We start from the raw sequence: 20,370 nt of genomic DNA, 5'->3' as shown, positions 1-20,370 counted from the left end.
AAGAAAGAAGTTTTAGTCTGAAAGACTTTTTGAAATGTAGTATTATTTCAATGTAGAAAGAATTGGCACTTGCTTTGAAAAGAATAGAAGTTAACAATGTACTACTAATGTATGTTTTCAAATGTGTAAAATTAACGGCATGTTGATATGTTCTTATATACATGTGAACTGTTATTTTAAATATTAAGAAATACCGTGATATGGTAAAAGTGAAAGTAATGTTAAAAATTTGTTATTCGTGTGACTGTAAAGATTAAATCATGGCGAATATGTGGTAAAGGTTGAATGATGTAGTTAGGCTCTCTGACGCTACACTTTAGAGTTAGCCACTTTTAGAATAGTACCTCAGGGTTTAGAGTTGAAAGTAGGGTGTGTTAAGAGGTCTCGTTATGTTGAATTTTAACACGTTAGTGTTTTGATTGTAGGAGGAAGTGTGGCACACGTAGACAGAAACACATTCGTGTTTGGTGTTCTTTTACAACACATGTCAGAGAGCACGGGGAGAGATAATTAAAATAGTCATGAATGAAATAAGAATGTTAAGAGAAGTATATTCTATATGTTATTTGCAATGTCATTCTGTAACATTTCATTAAACTAGTTTTCCTTCCAGATCTCTGGAAGGAACCAGAATTGAATAAAGCTCCTGTTTAGATGCAGTGCAGATGGAAAAAAAAAAGATTGTTGTAGATCCTGGGAGCTGCTATTGTAACAAATTTCTTTCTTTTAAATTTTCTAGTTTCTAACGAAGTTATGATTGTAAAAGGTTGGCCTCGCGTTAGATTTTAGAGCTAAAAGTTTTCAACAAGGTCGTTTTAGACCTCAGTTTCAAACTAATTAACTCTGGCGGGAAGTATGTAAGGATCTTAAGTTTTACTAACGTTTATTTTATTTTAAATCTTTACTATCACTTCTTATTTTCTACTTCCGGCCAGAATTATAAGCGTTAAGGATTTTATGCAAAGTTTGTCTGGCGAACGCCAAGTATTTAAGTGTGGCCTTTTTGCCAAGCAGAAGAGAGGAAGCAGTGAGTTCGAAGCAGGCCGCTTACCTTAGAAGCTACGCAGTTGCTATTTGCCTTCCAGGCCAGAGGTTTTAATCCTCTTGATAAATTAAACGTATTGTAGTGTTCACAGTCTCTGTGCTACATACGCTTCCTGTTATTATAAGGCCAATCTTCCACGTGTGTTATTCCAAAGTTAAATTAGAGTTTAGTTTTATTTTTTATACCTTTTACGTTAGACCCCGAGTGGAGGGTCATTGTATTCCGAAGTACGGAAGTCATTGTATATAAAGAAAAATAAAGGGTTTTGTATACCCTTCGTCTGTATCCTGTCTACTTACTACAATTAGTGAACATAGCTTTAGTAAGCTCTCTGTTCCTAGTCAGGTCATTGTATGTTTCCGAAGAAGGTTAGAAGAAACATTGAACCTGATAGTGGCGCCCGACGAAGAATAAACATGGCCGAATTTCAAGAAGAACCTGTGCTGCCTGCAGAAACTGCTCAGAATCCAGAAATGCCAGCTGCCGCCCTGGAAGGATTTGGGTACATCGTCCAGACCATGCGCGCTTCGATGAAACCAGAAGCAACATTTAATGGAAACTCACCGGTAACCAGTTTTTTGGAAAAATTGGATGACCACTTCATGCTCTACCCCGTGCACGAGTTTCAAAAAGTTACCTTAGCTACCAGCGCTTTGAGGGGCCAAGCGCTTAACTGGTTCAAATGTATCGGCAGAAGTCTCTTGGGTCAAGCAGGAAGTCCCACCTATACTTATGAAAATTTCAAGACTGCCCTACTAAAAGCCTTCCCTGTTGTAAGGGATCGTGCGAAATTAGAAACAGAACTTTTCAGTATATATCAACAAAGAATGGAAAACCTCTCGAGCTTTATTTTAAGAAAAATTCACGTTTTCAAGCTCTTGTATGGAAACCGTCCGGATCCTGAAATAATTCAAGTGATTTTGCCGAGGTTACTACCCCAAGTGCAAGACTTTATTGAATTACGAAATCCGACTACACTGGAAAAGTTATTTGAGCTAGCAATCCAGTTTGAAAGTAGAAGAACGGCGGACGTCGAAAGAAGACGCCAATATCAACAGCGAAACCAATTTGGTACGCCAAGACTACAGCAAACTCAAGCACATGGCTACGGAGAAAAAGCGAATCAGTGGGCAAGGAAACCCGAGCATTCAAAAACAGCCGGCGAACGTCGACAGTTCAATAGCAACCCAGGAAAAAAGTCTCAAGGCCAGTGGAGAAAGAAGGAAAGCACGGAAAGGAAAAATAATTTAAACTAAAACGGATTTCTGCTGACGAGAGGGTGCGGAAATCCGAAGGCCACGAAAACCCCTCTTCCTACAAGTTAAATACAGTAATGGTGAAAAATTTGACTCTTCCGAAGATTGAAGTCTTGGTGAATAATATCCCGGCCACCGCACTCCTGGATACCGGCGCGCAGTGTTCCTGTGTGGCAGAAGTCTTTTTTAGAAAGTATTTTCGCAAATACCGCATATATAATGCGGATAATACGACAGTATTAGCGGCGCAAGGAGAAGAATGTAAGTGCGTAGGTAAAGTACCTTTATATATCCGTATCAAGGACGAACAAGTAAAGGTGATGTTTTTTATAGTAAAGAATTTGCAAGCACATTTAATCCTAGGAATAGACTTTCTTTCAGACGCACAAGCTACACTGGATTTTAATGAAGCGTCCCTTAGGCTGACAATGAAACCAGTGCGTGTAGAAAAGGTTGAACCGCCAAGGTTAAATCTTGACCACCTGCCTAATGACGAGCAAGATAGAATCCGACAAGTGGTAAGTGAATTTGCTTCCTTATTTAGTGATATTCCAGGATTTACTCAGGTTACTAACCATAGTATTGACACCGGAGATGCATTGCCAGTTCGTCAAAAACCATACCGGTATGATAAGAATAAGGAAAAAATTATAGAATGGCATATTACCGATATGCTACGTAAAAAGATCATAACGCTCATCTCAAGTAGTTATGCTAGCCCGGTGGTTTTATGTAAGAAAAATAATGATTATCCTTTGGAACATCCAAAAAGGTGGAGATTCGCTATTGATTACCGTAAATTAAATTCCATAACGAAATATCCGGTATATCCGTTACCGATCATAGAAGAAATTTTAAGGAACATAAAATCAACCAAATTTATGACGACTTTAGACTTAACGAATGGTTATTTTCAAATAGGGGTCAGGCCTGAGGACGTGCCTAAGACTGCTTTTATAAGCAAGTCTGGCACTTATGCATTTTTGCGTATGCCGTTTGGCCTTTCTGGGGCCCCAGCAACATTTCAGCGATGCATGGACATTGTGTTAAGACCTGTTCTTGGAAAGTCCACATTTATCTATTTAGATGATATCATTATTACTAGTGATAATCTCGACCAACATATACAGGATTTAAGACAGGTGTTTTCTTTATTAAATGAGGCCGGTCTAAAAGTTAATGTCGAAAAGTGCAAATTTGCAGCCCCTGAATTAAAATATGTAGGTTACAAAATATCGCAAAAAGGGGATCGAGACAGATGAATCAAAAATAATCGCTGTACAAAAGTATCCGACTCCAAACACGGCAAAGAAGCTCTCTTCTTTTCTAGGACTTTGTTCATATTATAGGTCCTTTATAAAAGATTTTGCGGCTATCGCTGAGCCATTGTTAAAATTAAAAAGGAAAAAGGCAAGATTCTCGTGGACGGCCGAAGCCAATAGTGCTTTCGAAAAATTAAAACAAGCATTAACGCAAGCCCCTGTGTTGAAATTTCCTGAAAAGGATGAAAATTTAGAAATTTCAGCGGATGCTTCGGATTATGCGGTAGGAGCGGTACTTTCGCAAAATCAGCAGCCCGTGGCATTTTTTAGCCGAACTTTAAATCAAACACAAAGAAACTATTCCGCGACCGAGAGAGAGGCACTTGCAGTTCTGTTAGCAGTGCAAAAGTTCCGAATCTATTTTGGAAAGGCGCCGATAACAGTATATTCTGATCATGCGGCGGTAACTAGATTGTACTCAGGGAAAAATTTATCCCCAAGGTTAATAAGATGGGCACTCAAGCTGCAAGAATATAATCTGGTAATCAAGCATACCCCCGGAAAGGAAAATATCGTAGCAGATGCCCTATCACGAATTAAATTAGACGAACAGGGTAATACCGTAAAAGTTGCAATGCTGACAGCGTGTACAATAAATTCCCGAGAAACTGTAATAACCGAACTGGGTAAGGATCCTGAGTTTGGAAGTATTTATGAGTATTTGAAGGATCCTGAAAATTTTAGCCACCAAGATATTGTGGCGATAAGAAATAGGGCGGCCCATTACGAACTAATAGATGGTCTATTATTTTATACAAAAACTACGAATTCCAACAACGAATTTCGACCTGTTATCCCAGCTAGTCTTAGATTAAATATCCTGCAAGAGCTCCATGACAGCCCTTTAGCTTCTCATGCTGGTATTCGAAAAACTATCCAACGCGCACGCGAGGCAGTCTACTTTCCTGAACTGCAAAAGTTAACAAGGGCGTATGTCCCAACATGTCAAGCCGTTAATTATATTAATTTCCGCCCGGCCGGGTTTCTAAATAGTATTAAATCCGAATTTCCAAATGAAATAATCGGCATCGATTTATTGGGCCCTTTCCCAAAAAGTCAGTTAAACAAAAGTCGCTATCTCCTTGTTATGGTTGATCATTTTAGTAAATGGACCGAAATTGTTCCCTTAAAACGAGCCTCCGCGAAATTAGTTACCGATTCTATTTTAAATAAATATATTTTAAAATACGGGGCGCCCCTATTTCCCGGTTCCACCAAGACCAGCTGCCTTCAAACGGCCAAGACCACAAGCAGAGGACAAAAGGAAGGTGTTCAAGGGTGGCCGTACTGGTGAAAAACGGAAGCTTCCAGAGGAAAGCAATGAAGGGCGAGCCCGTACAAGAAGGAGGATCAACCAAGCTACTATCTGCTATACCTTTAAAGACTGGGCCCAGAAAAGGATGTCCGAATATTACAAAGATAAGTAAAATTTTATGTTACTTTGCAAACTTGTTAATCTTTCATTCTTACTGCAAGTGGCAGATTTCAAGAAGTTTTACCTCATGCGAGGTCTACCTTTATCGCCAAAAGGGCGAGAAATGAGTTGTGACCGATTTTCTTATTATGTTTTTAAATTACTCGTGCGTAAAACTAAAGTTGATGTATAATAGCGTTGTGTAAAGACTTAAATCTTGCAAAAAGTTATTGTATAAATTTTATTTAAAACATTTTAGCAAGAAAGAAGTTTTAGTCTGAAAGACTTTTTGAAATGTAGTATTATTTCAATGTAGAAAGAATTGGCACTTGCTTTGAAAAGAATAGAAGTTAACAATGTACTACTAATGTATGTTTTCAAATGTGTAAAATTAACGGCATGTTGATATGTTCTTATATACATGTGAACTGTTATTTTAAATATTAAGAAATACCGTGATATGGTAAAAGTGAAAGTAATGTTAAAAATTTGTTATTCGTGTGACTGTAAAGATTAAATCATGGCGAATATGTGGTAAAGGTTGAATGATGTAGTTAGGCTCTCTGACGCTACACTTTAGAGTTAGCCACTTTTAGAATAGTACCTCAGGGTTTAGAGTTGAAAGTAGGGTGTGTTAAGAGGTCTCGTTATGTTGAATTTTAACACGTTAGTGTTTTGATTGTAGGAGGAAGTGTGGCACACGTAGACAGAAACACATTCGTGTTTGGTGTTCTTTTACAACACATGTCAGAGAGCACGGGGAGAGATAATTAAAATAGTCATGAATGAAATAAGAATGTTAAGAGAAGTATATTCTATATGTTATTTGCAATGTCATTCTGTAACATTTCATTAAACTAGTTTTCCTTCCAGATCTCTGGAAGGAACCAGAATTGAATAAAGCTCCTGTTTAGATGCAGTGCAGATGGAAAAAAAAAAGATTGTTGTAGATCCTGGGAGCTGCTATTGTAACAAATTTCTTTCTTTTAAATTTTCTAGTTTCTAACGAAGTTATGATTGTAAAAGGTTGGCCTCGCGTTAGATTTTAGAGCTAAAAGTTTTCAACAAGGTCGTTTTAGACCTCAGTTTCAAACTAATTAACTCTGGCGGGAAGTATGTAAGGATCTTAAGTTTTACTAACGTTTATTTTATTTTAAATCTTTACTATCACTTCTTATTTTCTACTTCCGGCCAGAATTATAAGCGTTAAGGATTTTATGCAAAGTTTGTCTGGCGAACGCCAAGTATTTAAGTGTGGCCTTTTTGCCAAGCAGAAGAGAGGAAGCAGTGAGTTCGAAGCAGGCCGCTTACCTTAGAAGCTACGCAGTTGCTATTTGCCTTCCAGGCCAGAGGTTTTAATCCTCTTGATAAATTAAACGTATTGTAGTGTTCACAGTCTCTGTGCTACATACGCTTCCTGTTATTATAAGGCCAATCTTCCACGTGTGTTATTCCAAAGTTAAATTAGAGTTTAGTTTTATTTTTTATACCTTTTACGTTAGACCCCGAGTGGAGGATCATTGTATTCCGAAGTACGGAAGTCATTGTATATAAAGAAAAATAAAGGGTTTTGTATACCCTTCGTCTGTATCCTATCTACTTACTACAATTAGTGAACATAGCTTTAGTAAGCTCTCTGTTCCTAGTCAGGTCATTGTATCTTTCCGAAGAAGTTTAGAAGAAACATTGAACCTGATAACTCTATTAATATTATTTGAAAGTATAAACTATGCACTTTGGCAAATGAAAATAGGTTACCATAAATCAAGATTTTCTCCAAGGGAGTTATTCTTCACGCAGACTGAAAAAGTACGCAAGGATAAATTTTTTAATTTCTCAGTAAGTTTCTTACCATATTTTTCAAAATTTAATATTAAGGCATAATTTGAGACGTAAAATCGAAATATGGAAAGAAATCTATATGTCGTTTCAGAAAAAGTCCGACTGTATGTCAAAATACCTATGTCAGAACAAAGATATGTACAAATCTAATATGAATCTTAAAGCTGCGTTTTCGAGTGATAACAGTGCTGGTATACGAAAAGAATACTCACATCTTCTATGAATAAAGGGATCCCTCGACGACTGGATGCTGGCTGTCACTACTCCATAAACGTGTGCTTTATTAGTTCACGTATCCTGACAACTGGAACCACATTTTATCACTACACCACATGTGGTTTGGCAGCAACCATATATGAAAATGCAGCGCTGTTTTGAACTGTGTATACAAGTGGAGGGAGGCCACTTCCAGCAACTCTGGTAATATACTTTCATGTGTCAAACATGAAGGCACTTCATGTAAAAATTTGGTTTCGTTTCATGTTGTTATAAGATTTTAATCACACTTTTTCGGAAGCCCCTTTCGAGGGGATCCTGTATCATGAAAGCAGGCACATAACGAGGACGTAATACGCATAATAGAAGACATGTACTTATTCTGCATGTATAAGCCGCATGCATGCAGAATAGGTACACTGCGCAAAAAAAAAAAAAAAAAAAAAAAAAAAAAAAAAAAAAAGGAAAAAAGGGGGGATGAGACAATTCTATATCTCACATTCTACTGGGCCGATTTACGAAATTTAACTTGAGTTTTTCATGTCTCGAAAGCGCGACTTAGAAGATATGTATTAGATCTACATATAGCACTGTTCTGATATAAGTATTTTGACATCGGACAGAAAATCGGACTTTTTCTGAAATAACATGCTAATTTTTTCCATATTTCGATTCTACGATTCAAATCCTGCCAAAGTGCCAGTTTTATAAAAATCGCACGAGTAATTTTTACAAAATTAGCTCTCAAAATTTTCGTTCCTCAATGTTAATTGAATTTGACACATGTTTATTAATATCTCTTTTTTTTATTAAACTTACTTGCTTCCTTCTTCCAGAATTCGAAATTTAGGCTTAATCCAAATATAATTCGCAGTTTTATGGTTTATTTTTATGATTTGTATTTTAAAATAATTTTATAAATGTTTCGAAAAGAATTTTGAATTATAATATATAAAAGTTTTACCACCTTAAAGCAGATATATTTATAAGCATACCAGCAAAAAATTAGAGTTTTTATTCAAAATTTCGTAGATATACGTGAATTTACATTTTGGCGCGTTTTAAAATTTGACATAGTTGTCACAGGCGATAACAACGCCAAATGTGGTTTATGGACTTTCTTAAAATTATTTGAAATAATAAACGATGCCTTTTTTCGTTCGGTTACAATGAAAAAAAAGGAAAAGAAAATAGGCTGCTACAAATTAAGAATTTTGCCAACTAAATTATTCTTGGCGCAAACTGAAAAAAATGTGCCAAGATAAATTTTTTAATTTCTCCGTAAATTTCGCTCCAAATTTTACAAAGTTTAATATTTAGGCATAATTTAAGGCATAGAATCGAAATATTGGAAAACAATTGGCATGTCACTTCAGAAAAAGTCCGATTTTGAAAAAAAAGTCCAAAATACCTATATTAGAACAGTGCTATATATAAATCTAATACATATCCTTAGTCGAGCTTTCGAGACATAAAAAACGCAATTTGAATTTTGTCAATCGGCCAAGTAGAACGGGAGTTATAGAACTGTCCCCCATGATGTTTTTTTTTTTTTTTTTTTTTTTTTAAGTGAATATGTCATATGTCCTGTGTTGAATAAGAAAAATTGAGAAAAATCAGAACTACAGTTAGAAGAATCAGAAGAGAGTTAACAATATGTACTAACTAAAGAAAGAAATGTAAACCTAAAGGCGACTCAAGAAGGAAATGTCAGAATGCGTATTAATTCTATAAGGTTCTATGCTGCAATTTGATACAACAAAAAATACACATTAGTTCTTTGCATATACACGGTAGGTATATCTAAATACATTTAACACATCTGCACAGCTGACGCACACAGAGCTGTATATACAGTTACTTGTTTCCATATGAATACCTGTGAAGCGTTTAAACGCTGAAAATGGGCAGGAAGTGCAGAGTGCGGTTACTTTTTATAACCGAGAATATCCCACGATTCGAGAGATTCCGAGTAATTATACATGTATTAGCAGTTCAGAACGATGGGTGGAACAATGCCTAGTCACTGTGTGAGTGCGTGAGTGGAACGCAATATGTTTGAATATGTAATGCGGTAGGGCACTGGCTGATGATGCTACAAATCTTGAAAATGTACTATTCTTTTTGTCTGAGTATACGCCGTCTGCGATGGCCAGTTAGCTGACGCTGTTTTGATGTGCAGACTATCAGTATTTGAGCATTATAAAGCATTGTTATCAGGATTACAATTTTTGTCCCTCATTTAAACTAAAGGCTGATGATCACACGACTATAATTCTATATATCTTGTGCTATGTAATCTGGTTCAGTTCTTGGTTTGTTGGATGGAGGCAGAATATTCAATCAGCATATGGATGGCAGTGTATTGAAAAAAGAAAAATCATGTATTTGTTATTATTGCAGAAATGAAAAAACCCCGCGGTGGTAACCTGAGGTGGTAACGAAGTGGTAGGTATATTTTGCAGATAAATGCAAAAGAATCTATGGGTTTTTATTTGATTTGCAACTAATAACCCCATCAGACGTGAACAGAATTATCGCTATGGCTGAAGAACTACAAAGTAACGGAAAGATTTAAACTACTTTTTATCTGAAATAGATAGAATTAGAATTATAAATGCACTATCTTGTGCTAACAATATCAGCCATATCTCGTGGTGATGCAACTAAAAGAGCAATCAAATTCAAGTTAAAATGTAGAATGGTAGTAAGAACTACACAAATTAAATATACTCGAAGGTGGCTCGTTAATTTTACTGTAAGCGTCAAATCAAGGTGTCCACGAAGTAACGCAAAGCCGAGTAATTAAAACTATCAGAATTGGCAGAAACTAAACGTAGCGTGTACGCGTAACCAGAAACATATTCAGTCCCACCCCCACGTGGAACGGTGTTTGCCACACCGTTCACTAGGCTCTACCCCTTGTAGAATAAATTAGAAATTAACGAAATATAGTATGGTATGAACCTACAAATGCAATTTTAACTTTTTGTTAAAATAATTTTTTAAATATTTTCTGACTATATAAGTTAATGCATGAAATAGCTAAGCAATTGTATGACATAATCTAACTGGGAAAATGTCAGCTGTATTAAACTACTAGCGCCAGAAGCTGTCGAGCTGGTAACAAGTGACACATGATAAGGCAGTCTGCAAATAATGGCAGTCTGAATCCATAAATATATATATACAGTATTTACACACAAATAAAGCACATAATGCACATAAAACATAAATGACAATAAAACATAAGAGAGAATACACAAGCAGATAAGTTGGAGTGAGACATAGAAGTTGCAGTAATAAGATAAACAATATAAAAATTTACATCACCCACACATTTAATTGGACCATGGGCCTGTCAGTGTTTCTGATGCAATTATAATCATAGTCGCAAATTTTTATACTTGGGTTGTCAATAACTTGTTGACGATCGTAAAATCTTTTAGCCATTTTATAATAATGTGTTCTCAGTAACTCGACACCAAGTTCCTCATGTATTCTGTTATTGCAAATGTACCATTCAGCACTAATAATTTGCCGCAATACACTGTTTTGACATACTTGGAGCCTTTTTCTATTAGTTTTTCTTGTAACCTGGACTTACATAACAGAGTAATGGTCTGAGAATGGACTTGTAAATGAGTAACTTATTGTCTATAGATAACACACTGTTTCGAGAAATTAAGGGGTATAGATTTGCTTTACGAACTCGAAACTTCTGTATAATAGCTGTGATGTGTGGGGGCTATGTAAGAGTTTTATTGAGGATCACCACAAGATAAAGATTCTGTCTTAAACTCCAAACACTTCTATTTAAATAAGGACTATCTCATTTAAATTCTGGTGAGAAAAGTTAACCCTTTTAACTGTCGAGTTATTTTGATGATTTGGGTACACAAATTGTCAAATTTTTTTATTGCAAATATTAAATGTTTAGTACAAAATAAAATATACTTAAGTAGTTAAAAATTGATATTTTGAAGTACATGGGTAAAATTTTTAAAGTTTTGTAGCCACTGCGTATTTGCTTGAGGCGGCTGCCACTCAACATGGCAGTTGTAAAGTTCGCTTCTAGTGAAGCATTATTTTCTAAAAATGAAAAAAAAAATTAATTATTTTCTAAAAAATAAATAAATGAAAAAATAAATAAAAGTGAATACCTATTAGTAGTTCAGTAATTCAGTCTTGTGTGGTACAACTTGAAACACTTTTCCAAGCACAAACCAACTCCACAATCACTACACCAGAATCGTGTTTCCTTCCTTATCTTTTTCCCATTTTTATCCTTTTTCGAACAACACACTTTGCACTGTCCTGTAGGCTCACGTTTCACAGGAGTAGAAGGAGTATAGGAAATAAAATGTAGTTCAGTAAGACGGGCAGGGTTATGTATTGTAGGTGGTCTGCCAATATTCTTTTGTCCAGAAGCTGCATCATCATATTTATGTAAAAGCTCTTCTACAACTTGAATTCGAAACTCTAAAAATGTAATACGTTTCCCAATTACGTTTTTATAGAGTAAATATGAGTTCCAAAGTACTTTGTCTATTAAATGTAAAAATATCTTTTTATAATATTTTTTCTGACGTTTTCGGATCATAGCGATCTACACCACCCATAGTTAGACTGTAGTCCGAAACAATCTTCGGCTTGAGTATATCTTCATTTTTTTATTTTTGAGGCTGACCATGGAAGTATCATGAATACTGCTCATCAGACACACATCCTTCATCTTCGGTTGAAGAATCTAAATCATCTATATAACGTTTCAAAGAAGTGGACGCCATTTTACAACAAAAAGATCCCGTGCACTTTGAACCAAAGAACTTATAACCTCTAACCTTTGAAATCTTCAGTAAAGTGCTGTCATCTAATTGAATTGAGCGCACATTAACTTTTCCCGAGATACAGTCGGGTTTGACAAAGAAATGAAGCCGAAATAAACGTCTCCCGATAGCATATTTCACAAGTGCACATCAGCGCAGCCACTGAGGGAGGGGTTTCGAGAATGGACCAATGAGCTGCTATTGCTCTTATGACGCTAAATCTTCGTGCATGGGAGCGTATGTTGTTTACGTTTTAATTTGCATTTGTTTCGAAGTTATAAATATATGGCGTAATAGTAGAAATCTTGTAGTGCTTTAATTTTCTGAGTTTAATTAATCGCTGACATTTTACTTTCAAGATTTTTATCAGGTATTAATATTTGGATTGATGTTCACGGCATATTATGTGGATTAAGAGATTTCAAGTGTATACTCTTTTAATTGAGATGAGAATGACTGAAAGTGCTACAATGAATCTAGTGTTTTCTTATCTCAGTGCTTGCATTCTTTTGAATTTTAAAGTGTGAGGTTCAGAATACATATGATCTGATTATATTCATTGTTAAAATTAAAGTTATATGTGAATAAATTGAATATACTCGTTGTAAATAAGATAAATTCATTCTGCTTGATGAGTACTTGTGTAGACAGTACATGTGTAGCAGTTATTAAATGTGAAATTTAACACACTAAATGTATACGAATGCAAATTAGTAAAGTTCACTTTGAATAAAATTCTGCATTGGTTATTATTATAGAAATTTTTTTTTCATATTGACTGCAATAAAAAGCGCTCACTTCTATTTACATATTTAATTGGTGTAAATATTTTTCTGATACGCATAGCTTTATGTAAAGATTGCATTTGCGTTCAGATGTTTATCACATATTTCTTTCTTTATCTTACATTTATCACTTATTAAGTAATATTTCACAGCGATATTTTTGCGAAGTATCCAACATGTGTTTGTATTCTTCATAATTGCCTATATTTGATCTAACTTCGCAATGAAAAGTTTCAGAAGCAATCGACGATGCTTTAATCATTTTTTACAGAAAATTGCGTGGCAGAGTATTTTCAACCATCTTGCTTAAATCTTAAAGCACGGGAAAGGTCAGGTGACATGACAGAAATATTACTGGATGCTCATTGGTCCATCCTAGAAGCCACTCCCTCGGTGGCTACACAGATGTGCACTTGTGAAATATGCCTCCCGATATATATTCGGGTATAACAATACGATGCACTCAAAAAAAAATTACCCCGAGTAATACTCGGGCGTGACATTTTCGAACACCAGTGCTGTGCCCGAGATTATCTCGGGCATGACAGTTAAAAGGTTAAAGTAAAGATCCAAATCATAATAACGGGTTAATTTAAATAATAACTTTCTGAATCTGTTAAAAATATTACATTGTCAGCAAACTTAAAGAAACGAATATTCATCTAGCAAACATATCAATACTGGTATAATACGAAACTAAAAAAAGTTGATGCTACAAATATAAGAATTTTAATAGTATCGGTTGTTTGACACAAATGAATATTGTGCTAATGATGTTAACAATCTACCATGCGGAATATACTTGTTTATATTTCTTGTAATTCTTATACTGGTGAAAAAAATTTAGATTCAGGAAAATAATAGCGCATAAAAATGAATTACATACATTAGACTAATAAAGCTTTCGTATAAAAAAACACGTCAAATCTATATAAAATCGTAAAATCATCGTTCTTCAAAATTCAATCAGTATGGTGATTAGCAGGAATTAAAGTGATGGCTATTGCAGTCACTATTACAGTGATAATTTCAGGTTCGAATCCCGAATATCGTACTGAACGTCTGTGACTACAACGTCTTTGCGAAACGGGAAGGAATGCACTTATAATTCAATATTCTAATTTCTGCTGACAGGCTGGTAAAGAAAGAGGGATATGAAATCCTTAGATTGTAACCCCCTAAAGCTTTTGATCAGAACTAGTGTGTCTGAGAGTAAATTAATTTAAAAATTAATTAATCTAACTTCTGTCTTAGTTTTGTTCTCGTTTGCTTTACAGTAACTGAATAATCCAACAAAGCGTCCTTCTTGAAGATAATGAGTAATTAAATGTTAATGCATAGTTAAATATTACAAATGAAATACTAGATTTCAATATGGTTCTAAATCATCAGAATGAAGGTCATCAGATAAGCAACTTTTAGAAGAATATTATAAAAGTTTTAAAACAACGTAGCACTTGGCTGCAACTGACATACCACTTGGTGTACGTATCACTTGGTTGCAAATCCATTTATATCCATTTATTCATGATTTAGTAAGGAGGGATTAAATTTTAGGTTATGAAATTATTGTTATTTCTAAAATATTTCTAAAGCATAAAGTAAAAAAAAAAAAAAAAAAAAAAAAAGAAGACATACACATAATAAAGATTTTCTTTAAGAACATTTCAGCAGTTGAAGAAAATATTAATAATTGTATTTTTTGGAGGATATGCTTTTTCAGCTTCAAAAAACATTTTACAAGTGGATAAGAAAAAACTGAGATCCACGCTTTTTGAATTTTTTGCAAATTCTTGTATAAATATGATGATAAATGAAAATGACGTCCCATTAAAAACAAATAAAAGTCTTACTTATTTACCTTTGTGAATAAATAAACTGTATACACTTACCTTCGTGTGCATCATGTATTTCTTCATGTATTTGATAATTATAGCAAAACTATTTTTAATCAAAAGGAAATACGAGAAATCGACTCAAGAAGACCTGAAATCCAACAGCATTCAGCACAGTTTTAACAGAACGCCTTCATGTATGCGAAAATTCTGTGTGCTATTTCTTTACTTCGAATGGCGTCCGCTTAGGTGAGGTCCAAAGGAAATTTCAGGGTTGACACCCACTTTCAACACCAACTTAATGTTTACGCTCGTAACAGGGAAGATTTCCGCTCGTTACGGCATTTCGTGGCTTTGATCGCATTGATTACGGCGTGTTTCGTGTTGTGCCGAAGTTCATGGTGCATCTAAAATACTCAATTATAAAAAATCGCACAATTTACTGACTTGATTACAGATGCAAACGATATATAAACCTCACGGGATAGCAATATACGGTTTGTGAATTCGAATGACAACTCCTCCTTTTACCGACAGCCAGTAAAATTTCTCTCTGTGCAGCTACTCGTTCGGAAGAATTTATTTAGTGAAATGTTGGATATTTTAAAAGTCGCCTTATAGTTCTTTCACATAATTTTCACTAATAGTTTTCAGATCTTGTTATCTCGTTAATGTTAACTTCAGGACAAGAAAAATATTTTTTTTTTCTTTTTCTCCATTTACATTCCTTATACTCTATAACAGGGTTTCTTAAAGTGTGGGTCGCGACCTCCCTGGGTGTCGCGGAAGCTACACCAGGGGGTCACCAAAATTTTAGCAGTTATGATGCTTCTGTAACTTATTATATTATAATAATCTTACAATTACCAAATATTTTTACACAATGTATCTCAAAATAGATAAAGATAAGACAATACAGACAAAGAAAAAATGAAAACGTTTCGACACATTCACTTTTATAATATAAATGTTCACTTTACTTGCTTTGCACGTGACGCTGTCATTTCGTCTGTTACTTATTTAAATTTTTCACATTGTTCTATGTCTTAAAATTAGGAATTAAAGTTAATGACCTAAAACTGCTATAGTATATTACAGTACACGTGAAAAATTTGACAGTTTCACTCACGCGTGTGTCGGATTTGCGCAATGCTTATGGGGTCCTGGGGTCGCAAAAAAAATCTCGGTGGTAAAAAGGGGTCGCGACTGCAAAAAGTTTAAAAAACCCTGCTCTATAATAAAGTTTCCTTTGCATTAATCGAAAAATTGTTTTGTTTCCGCATGAAATATTTTGTTTTTCTGAATACAGAAAAACATAATGAAACATATTTTTCTGAAAACAGAAAAACATGTAATAAATCTCTATAAAAAGTTTAATATTGTTTAATAAAACTATCAGAAATTTCAGTTCGATAGAAAAATTTATGGGAATATATGAGAATCTTTCATAAGAAACAGAAAATAACACTAGAAGTTACCGGTTAGGATATAATGACGGAAAATATTAAAGACAACATATTATTCTCTAACTCGAGGAAATATGACCGTCGTTGGCATTCTGCAATGTGTAACAGAGAGATACAAACATGCCCATAAAAGGGGCTTTATGACTATACAGTTTGACTTTGTTAGATGGCATGATTTCGTTCCCCTCCTCTAAATGTTAAAATCGTTCAGTTTATTACTTCCTTTTATTTCTTATTATTGAAAAATGTAACATTTACATATAATAAAAGGAAGTATTAAAGAAAACGACCTTGCCGTAAGGATCGTACGAAATTGATCTATTTTGTGAATAAAGAGGTTCGAATCAAACACGTGAGTTTCAGCTCCTGATATCGATTACTACGGAAAACATTATATACGTATAAATCCCGTTTTTCACTAGGATTAGTTCCTAAAATTTATGAGACACTACAAAGCGATATAAGTTAGAGTAAAAATGTAATAGGATCACGTGATAAAGAGATTAATGTTCCCAGAATTTATGAGACACAACAAAGAAATGTAAGTTAGAGCAAAAATATACTGGGATTACATATAAAGAGATTAGATTCTGTTTTAAATAGCAAGCTAATAAGCAAAAATTTCGAAAAACGCTTTTATTTTTATGAAACTTATTCTATGAAAAGTATTTAACATTTAAGATAACAATGATTGAGAAAATTGTACAGCTCTGGCGCAAACTAAGTACGAATACAACATGACAAACCCTCGAGCCATGCGTTTTTGTTGAACTGTACATCATATACAAAAGGCGAAGCAAATGATTGTTGATACGGTACATTTCATTTTCAAGTAACTTTGTTCAATTTCCCGATGCCATTTGGATAGGACCTCTGTGCATTAGGTCTGCTGCAATAAACTGCATGATCTCGTTTATACTTAGTTTGTAGACTTCGAAAAACTTGTTATGGTGAAGATCTAAAGCTCAAATTAAAGGGGCATAATAGAGACATTAATTTTGTCATTATGGGGCTTTCTAAACAAGTTTAATGTATGCTGATTATTACAACAAAGGTAAATCAATACATTAGTTCGAACAATAAGTTGTTAAACTACGAAACACGAAATCTCATGAGAGAAAAATTAATACTACAAATTTTTCGCTTCATTCAGCTGGATTATTTAGGACACAAAATTTGTTTGATACTTTTTACTATATTTTAAAGCTGAAAGTCAACAATTATAATTCAATTTTTTAAAGAATTTCTAGTTAATTGGGTTCTCCTTCTAGCTGTTTCCTTGAGGCAAGTGCCTCGCTTTCCTCACCCTTGTTCTGCCTCTGTCTAAAATCATGAAAGTTTCCCATTTGTTGTTTGAGAAAAGTGATGGCTTCTCATTTCTCTTCGCCATCATCTAAACATTTCTCAACAATGAAAATCTGTGCGCATTAAGTTTGAACTATGTGATGGACCATATTTGTACGATGAACTATATGAAGCCTTTCATTTCAGTTTTTCTAGAAGAGGAGTGGTTGAGTCTATTGGGATTTTCAGAGCAGAAAACATAACAGATAAGCTATGCTGTAGCCAGGATTTGAATTTCGCATCGTCTGCCTGCTAGCCATATTTGTTACCTCTTACACCATAAGAGCAAATAGTGGGGAAGACTAACATTCCTTAGAAATTGGTGATACACTCACGGTGTATACCTGAGCATTGTCATGAACAGAGAGACTATATGTCAACATTCACCACTTTTATTTTGATGGCTATGAAAATCATTGCAAGGTTCATGGCATTAACTATTATTAATTAATTAATAACATAAATTGTTATTCCAGAAGGCATGACCTCTATGAGTACTTTTTGCCTAGAAAACCAAAGCTATAACTTTGCGGAGAAAACTAAAGTATTGAAATGTTCTTGTTTAGGGAATTGCATTCAAGATTTGTTGCAGCGCTGGCACTCAGTGTGATACAACGCGCTCTAGTGACGGGCAGACAATGCATTTTTATTTTGTGAATACACTATTACAGTTTTAAAAAAGTGTCATGTGTGTGCATCCACGGATAAAGTGGTATTTTATATTCCCTTTAACAGTTGTGTATGAGAAACCGCAAAATAAAATAGGCGTAAGCTAAAATACCGTAAACCAAATCATAGCTACACTGTGTGTTCAGTTTCAGATAATAAGTGAATACGTTATTTATTTGCGTACCTTTATCTCTGGAGTATTTTTTATCCGAACATTTCAGTACAAGGCTGTGAAAATTTTTTAATATTCATGCAATTTTCTCCTTCTTGCAGCCATTCAGAAAGCCAGCTTCCTGAAATTTAAAATGGATTCGCCCACATAGTGATTGCTTTCGTTTTGCTAATTGATTTTCTCGTGAAATTTGGGTGCGTGGGTTCTAATTGATGAAGCAATAACAGTGAAGAGCTTCAAGGAAACGGTGATCTCTAATGTTCTTGATGGTTCTGAAGATCATTGCACATGGGAGATCAGACTAAACAGAGAACAGACTGACGGAAATGGTGACATTGGTGATGATGGGCAACGGCTTGCAAGTTGTAGCAAGCGACACAGACTTTCAGTGCAGTTCCAGCAGCATTAAATTAGTAGGAAAGCAATAATCTTGTTAGATGCAGTAATATTAGTATCACCATGCATTCTAGTTAGAATGTAGATTTTTTTTAAATAAATAACATTGTGACAGTTATCGGTAGTTTATCCATAAATTTATTTGTTTTATTCTTACTGTAACCGCATCCTTCGTTTATTAAATTTTTTTTTGCATAATTTTACCCTGTCGATTTTCAAACGGTAAAATTAGTGTAAAAAAAAGAAAGGGAAAATGCTCGAGTAATGCGGTAAATTTTGGAAAATTTAACTACATGTTATTCCTCCTAAGAGTCTAATGCCTTAAAAAAAAAAAAGAGAGAGAGAGAGAAGAAGAAGAAGAAAGAAAAGAAAAAGAAAATAGGTCTTTTTTCTCCGATAGCATGGTTTTGAAAGAAGTTATTATACTTTATTTTCGATAACTACTCAATTATTTCGAATTCATCTTTAAATATTTAATTCTAAATTAATTATTATTCCGTTATATTTGAACTGAAAACTTGAAGCATCAGATATTTCAGTGCAAATGAGATCTTTTCTTTATTTTAGTAGATGGAGCTTTTCATTTATATAAAGAATACCAGTTATCCAATTTAATTGAGATCGCAATCTATCCGCATGATTGAAAAATTCGAGTAATTTGATTGTATTATTTTTTGCAACTTAAATATAACTTGTTTTGTAACTAAAATATAACCCTGTCGATTTTCAAACGGTAAAATTAGTGTAAAAAAAAGAAAGAGAAAATGCTCGAGTAATGCGGTAAATTTTGGAAAATTTAACTACATGTTATTCCTTCTAAGTGTCTAATGCCTTTAAAAAAAAAAAAAAAAAAAAAAAAAAAGAGAGAGAGAGAGAAGAAGAAGAAAGAAAAGAAAAAAAATAGGTCTTTTTTGTTGTTATTCCAGAAGCTAGTTATTATCCAGCAACGATGCTTGATGCTAACGCACGTTATTGATATACCGGAAGAAATACTTCAAAAGATTACATTTTGCGCTTAAGAAAAGAAAAGGCACTTCATTCTCAAGAATAAACATCTATACATAAGGACAATGCAACAATGATTTTACACATAACATTTGCATAAATAAATTTTTTAAACTTAAATTAAATGCGTGCAATTGCTGAAGATTCATTGCACAATTGCAAAGTAAAAAGAGTTCCGGCCAGGACGGAATTTCATTGTTTAAGATGGGTCAGCCTTTTATTTAACTGTTAAGCATTTAGATTTACTTTATAAATATAAATGAACCAGGAGATTATCATGCATGAACTGATTGCAAAATAGTTGCATATTATAAGGCAAAAGCTATTTAGATGTATAAGGAACAAAAATAGCGTCACTATATATGTTAAATGTTTCAGAAAAGGAGGGCGTTTTATGGCTAAACAATGATTCTAGGAATAAACAAACAATAACAAACGTATATGCAATACATATTTCTTTTCTATAAACGTTTATACGCAACACATGCCCAGCGATAGCCCTTCAAAATCGGTTGCAAATGACCAGAACGTAAAGGTTACTTAGCAGTTGGTTAGAACGTTAATTTTTTTTTAATAATTCATTATTAAAATACAGATATTATTAAATTATTACAACCTGATTCAAATGTTAGTGATTACTTTTGTGTGTAATTTACAATAATGCAATTTACTCTTTTTATTATTATTATTTTTTTTTTACTTTTTATTTACAATAATGCAATTTACTTTCTTTTTGAAAAGCTTTAGTATGTTATTCAAATCAGCAATGATGCT

General features: G+C 34.1%; 1 protein-coding gene across 3 annotated transcripts in view; it reads right to left on the bottom strand.

Moving 5' to 3' along the window:
* LOC118203026 (putative fibroblast growth factor 1) overlaps positions 1–20,370 on the bottom strand; it is a 104,119-nt gene that overhangs the window by 52,519 nt on the left and 31,230 nt on the right. Inside the window, exon 1 of one of the 3 annotated variants that reach the window (XM_085822383.1) lies at positions 14,602–14,744. The exons of the other annotated variants lie outside the window; for them this stretch is intronic. Coding sequence (XP_085678509.1) covers positions 14,602–14,628 — 27 coding nt within the window. The 5' untranslated portion in view covers positions 14,629–14,744. Of the gene's footprint in view, positions 1–14,601; positions 14,745–20,370 lie in introns of those variants that run through there. 3 annotated transcript variants of the gene reach the window in all.

This window comes from Stegodyphus dumicola, chromosome 8 (assembly GCF_044657685.1).
Source record: "Stegodyphus dumicola isolate Sdum_Otavi_A_Nest chromosome 8, ASM4465768v1".
Lineage (NCBI taxonomy): Eukaryota > Metazoa > Arthropoda > Arachnida > Araneae > Eresidae > Stegodyphus > Stegodyphus dumicola.
Note: the sequence above shows the minus strand (reverse complement) of the source record. Positions and strands in the feature narration are given on the sequence as shown.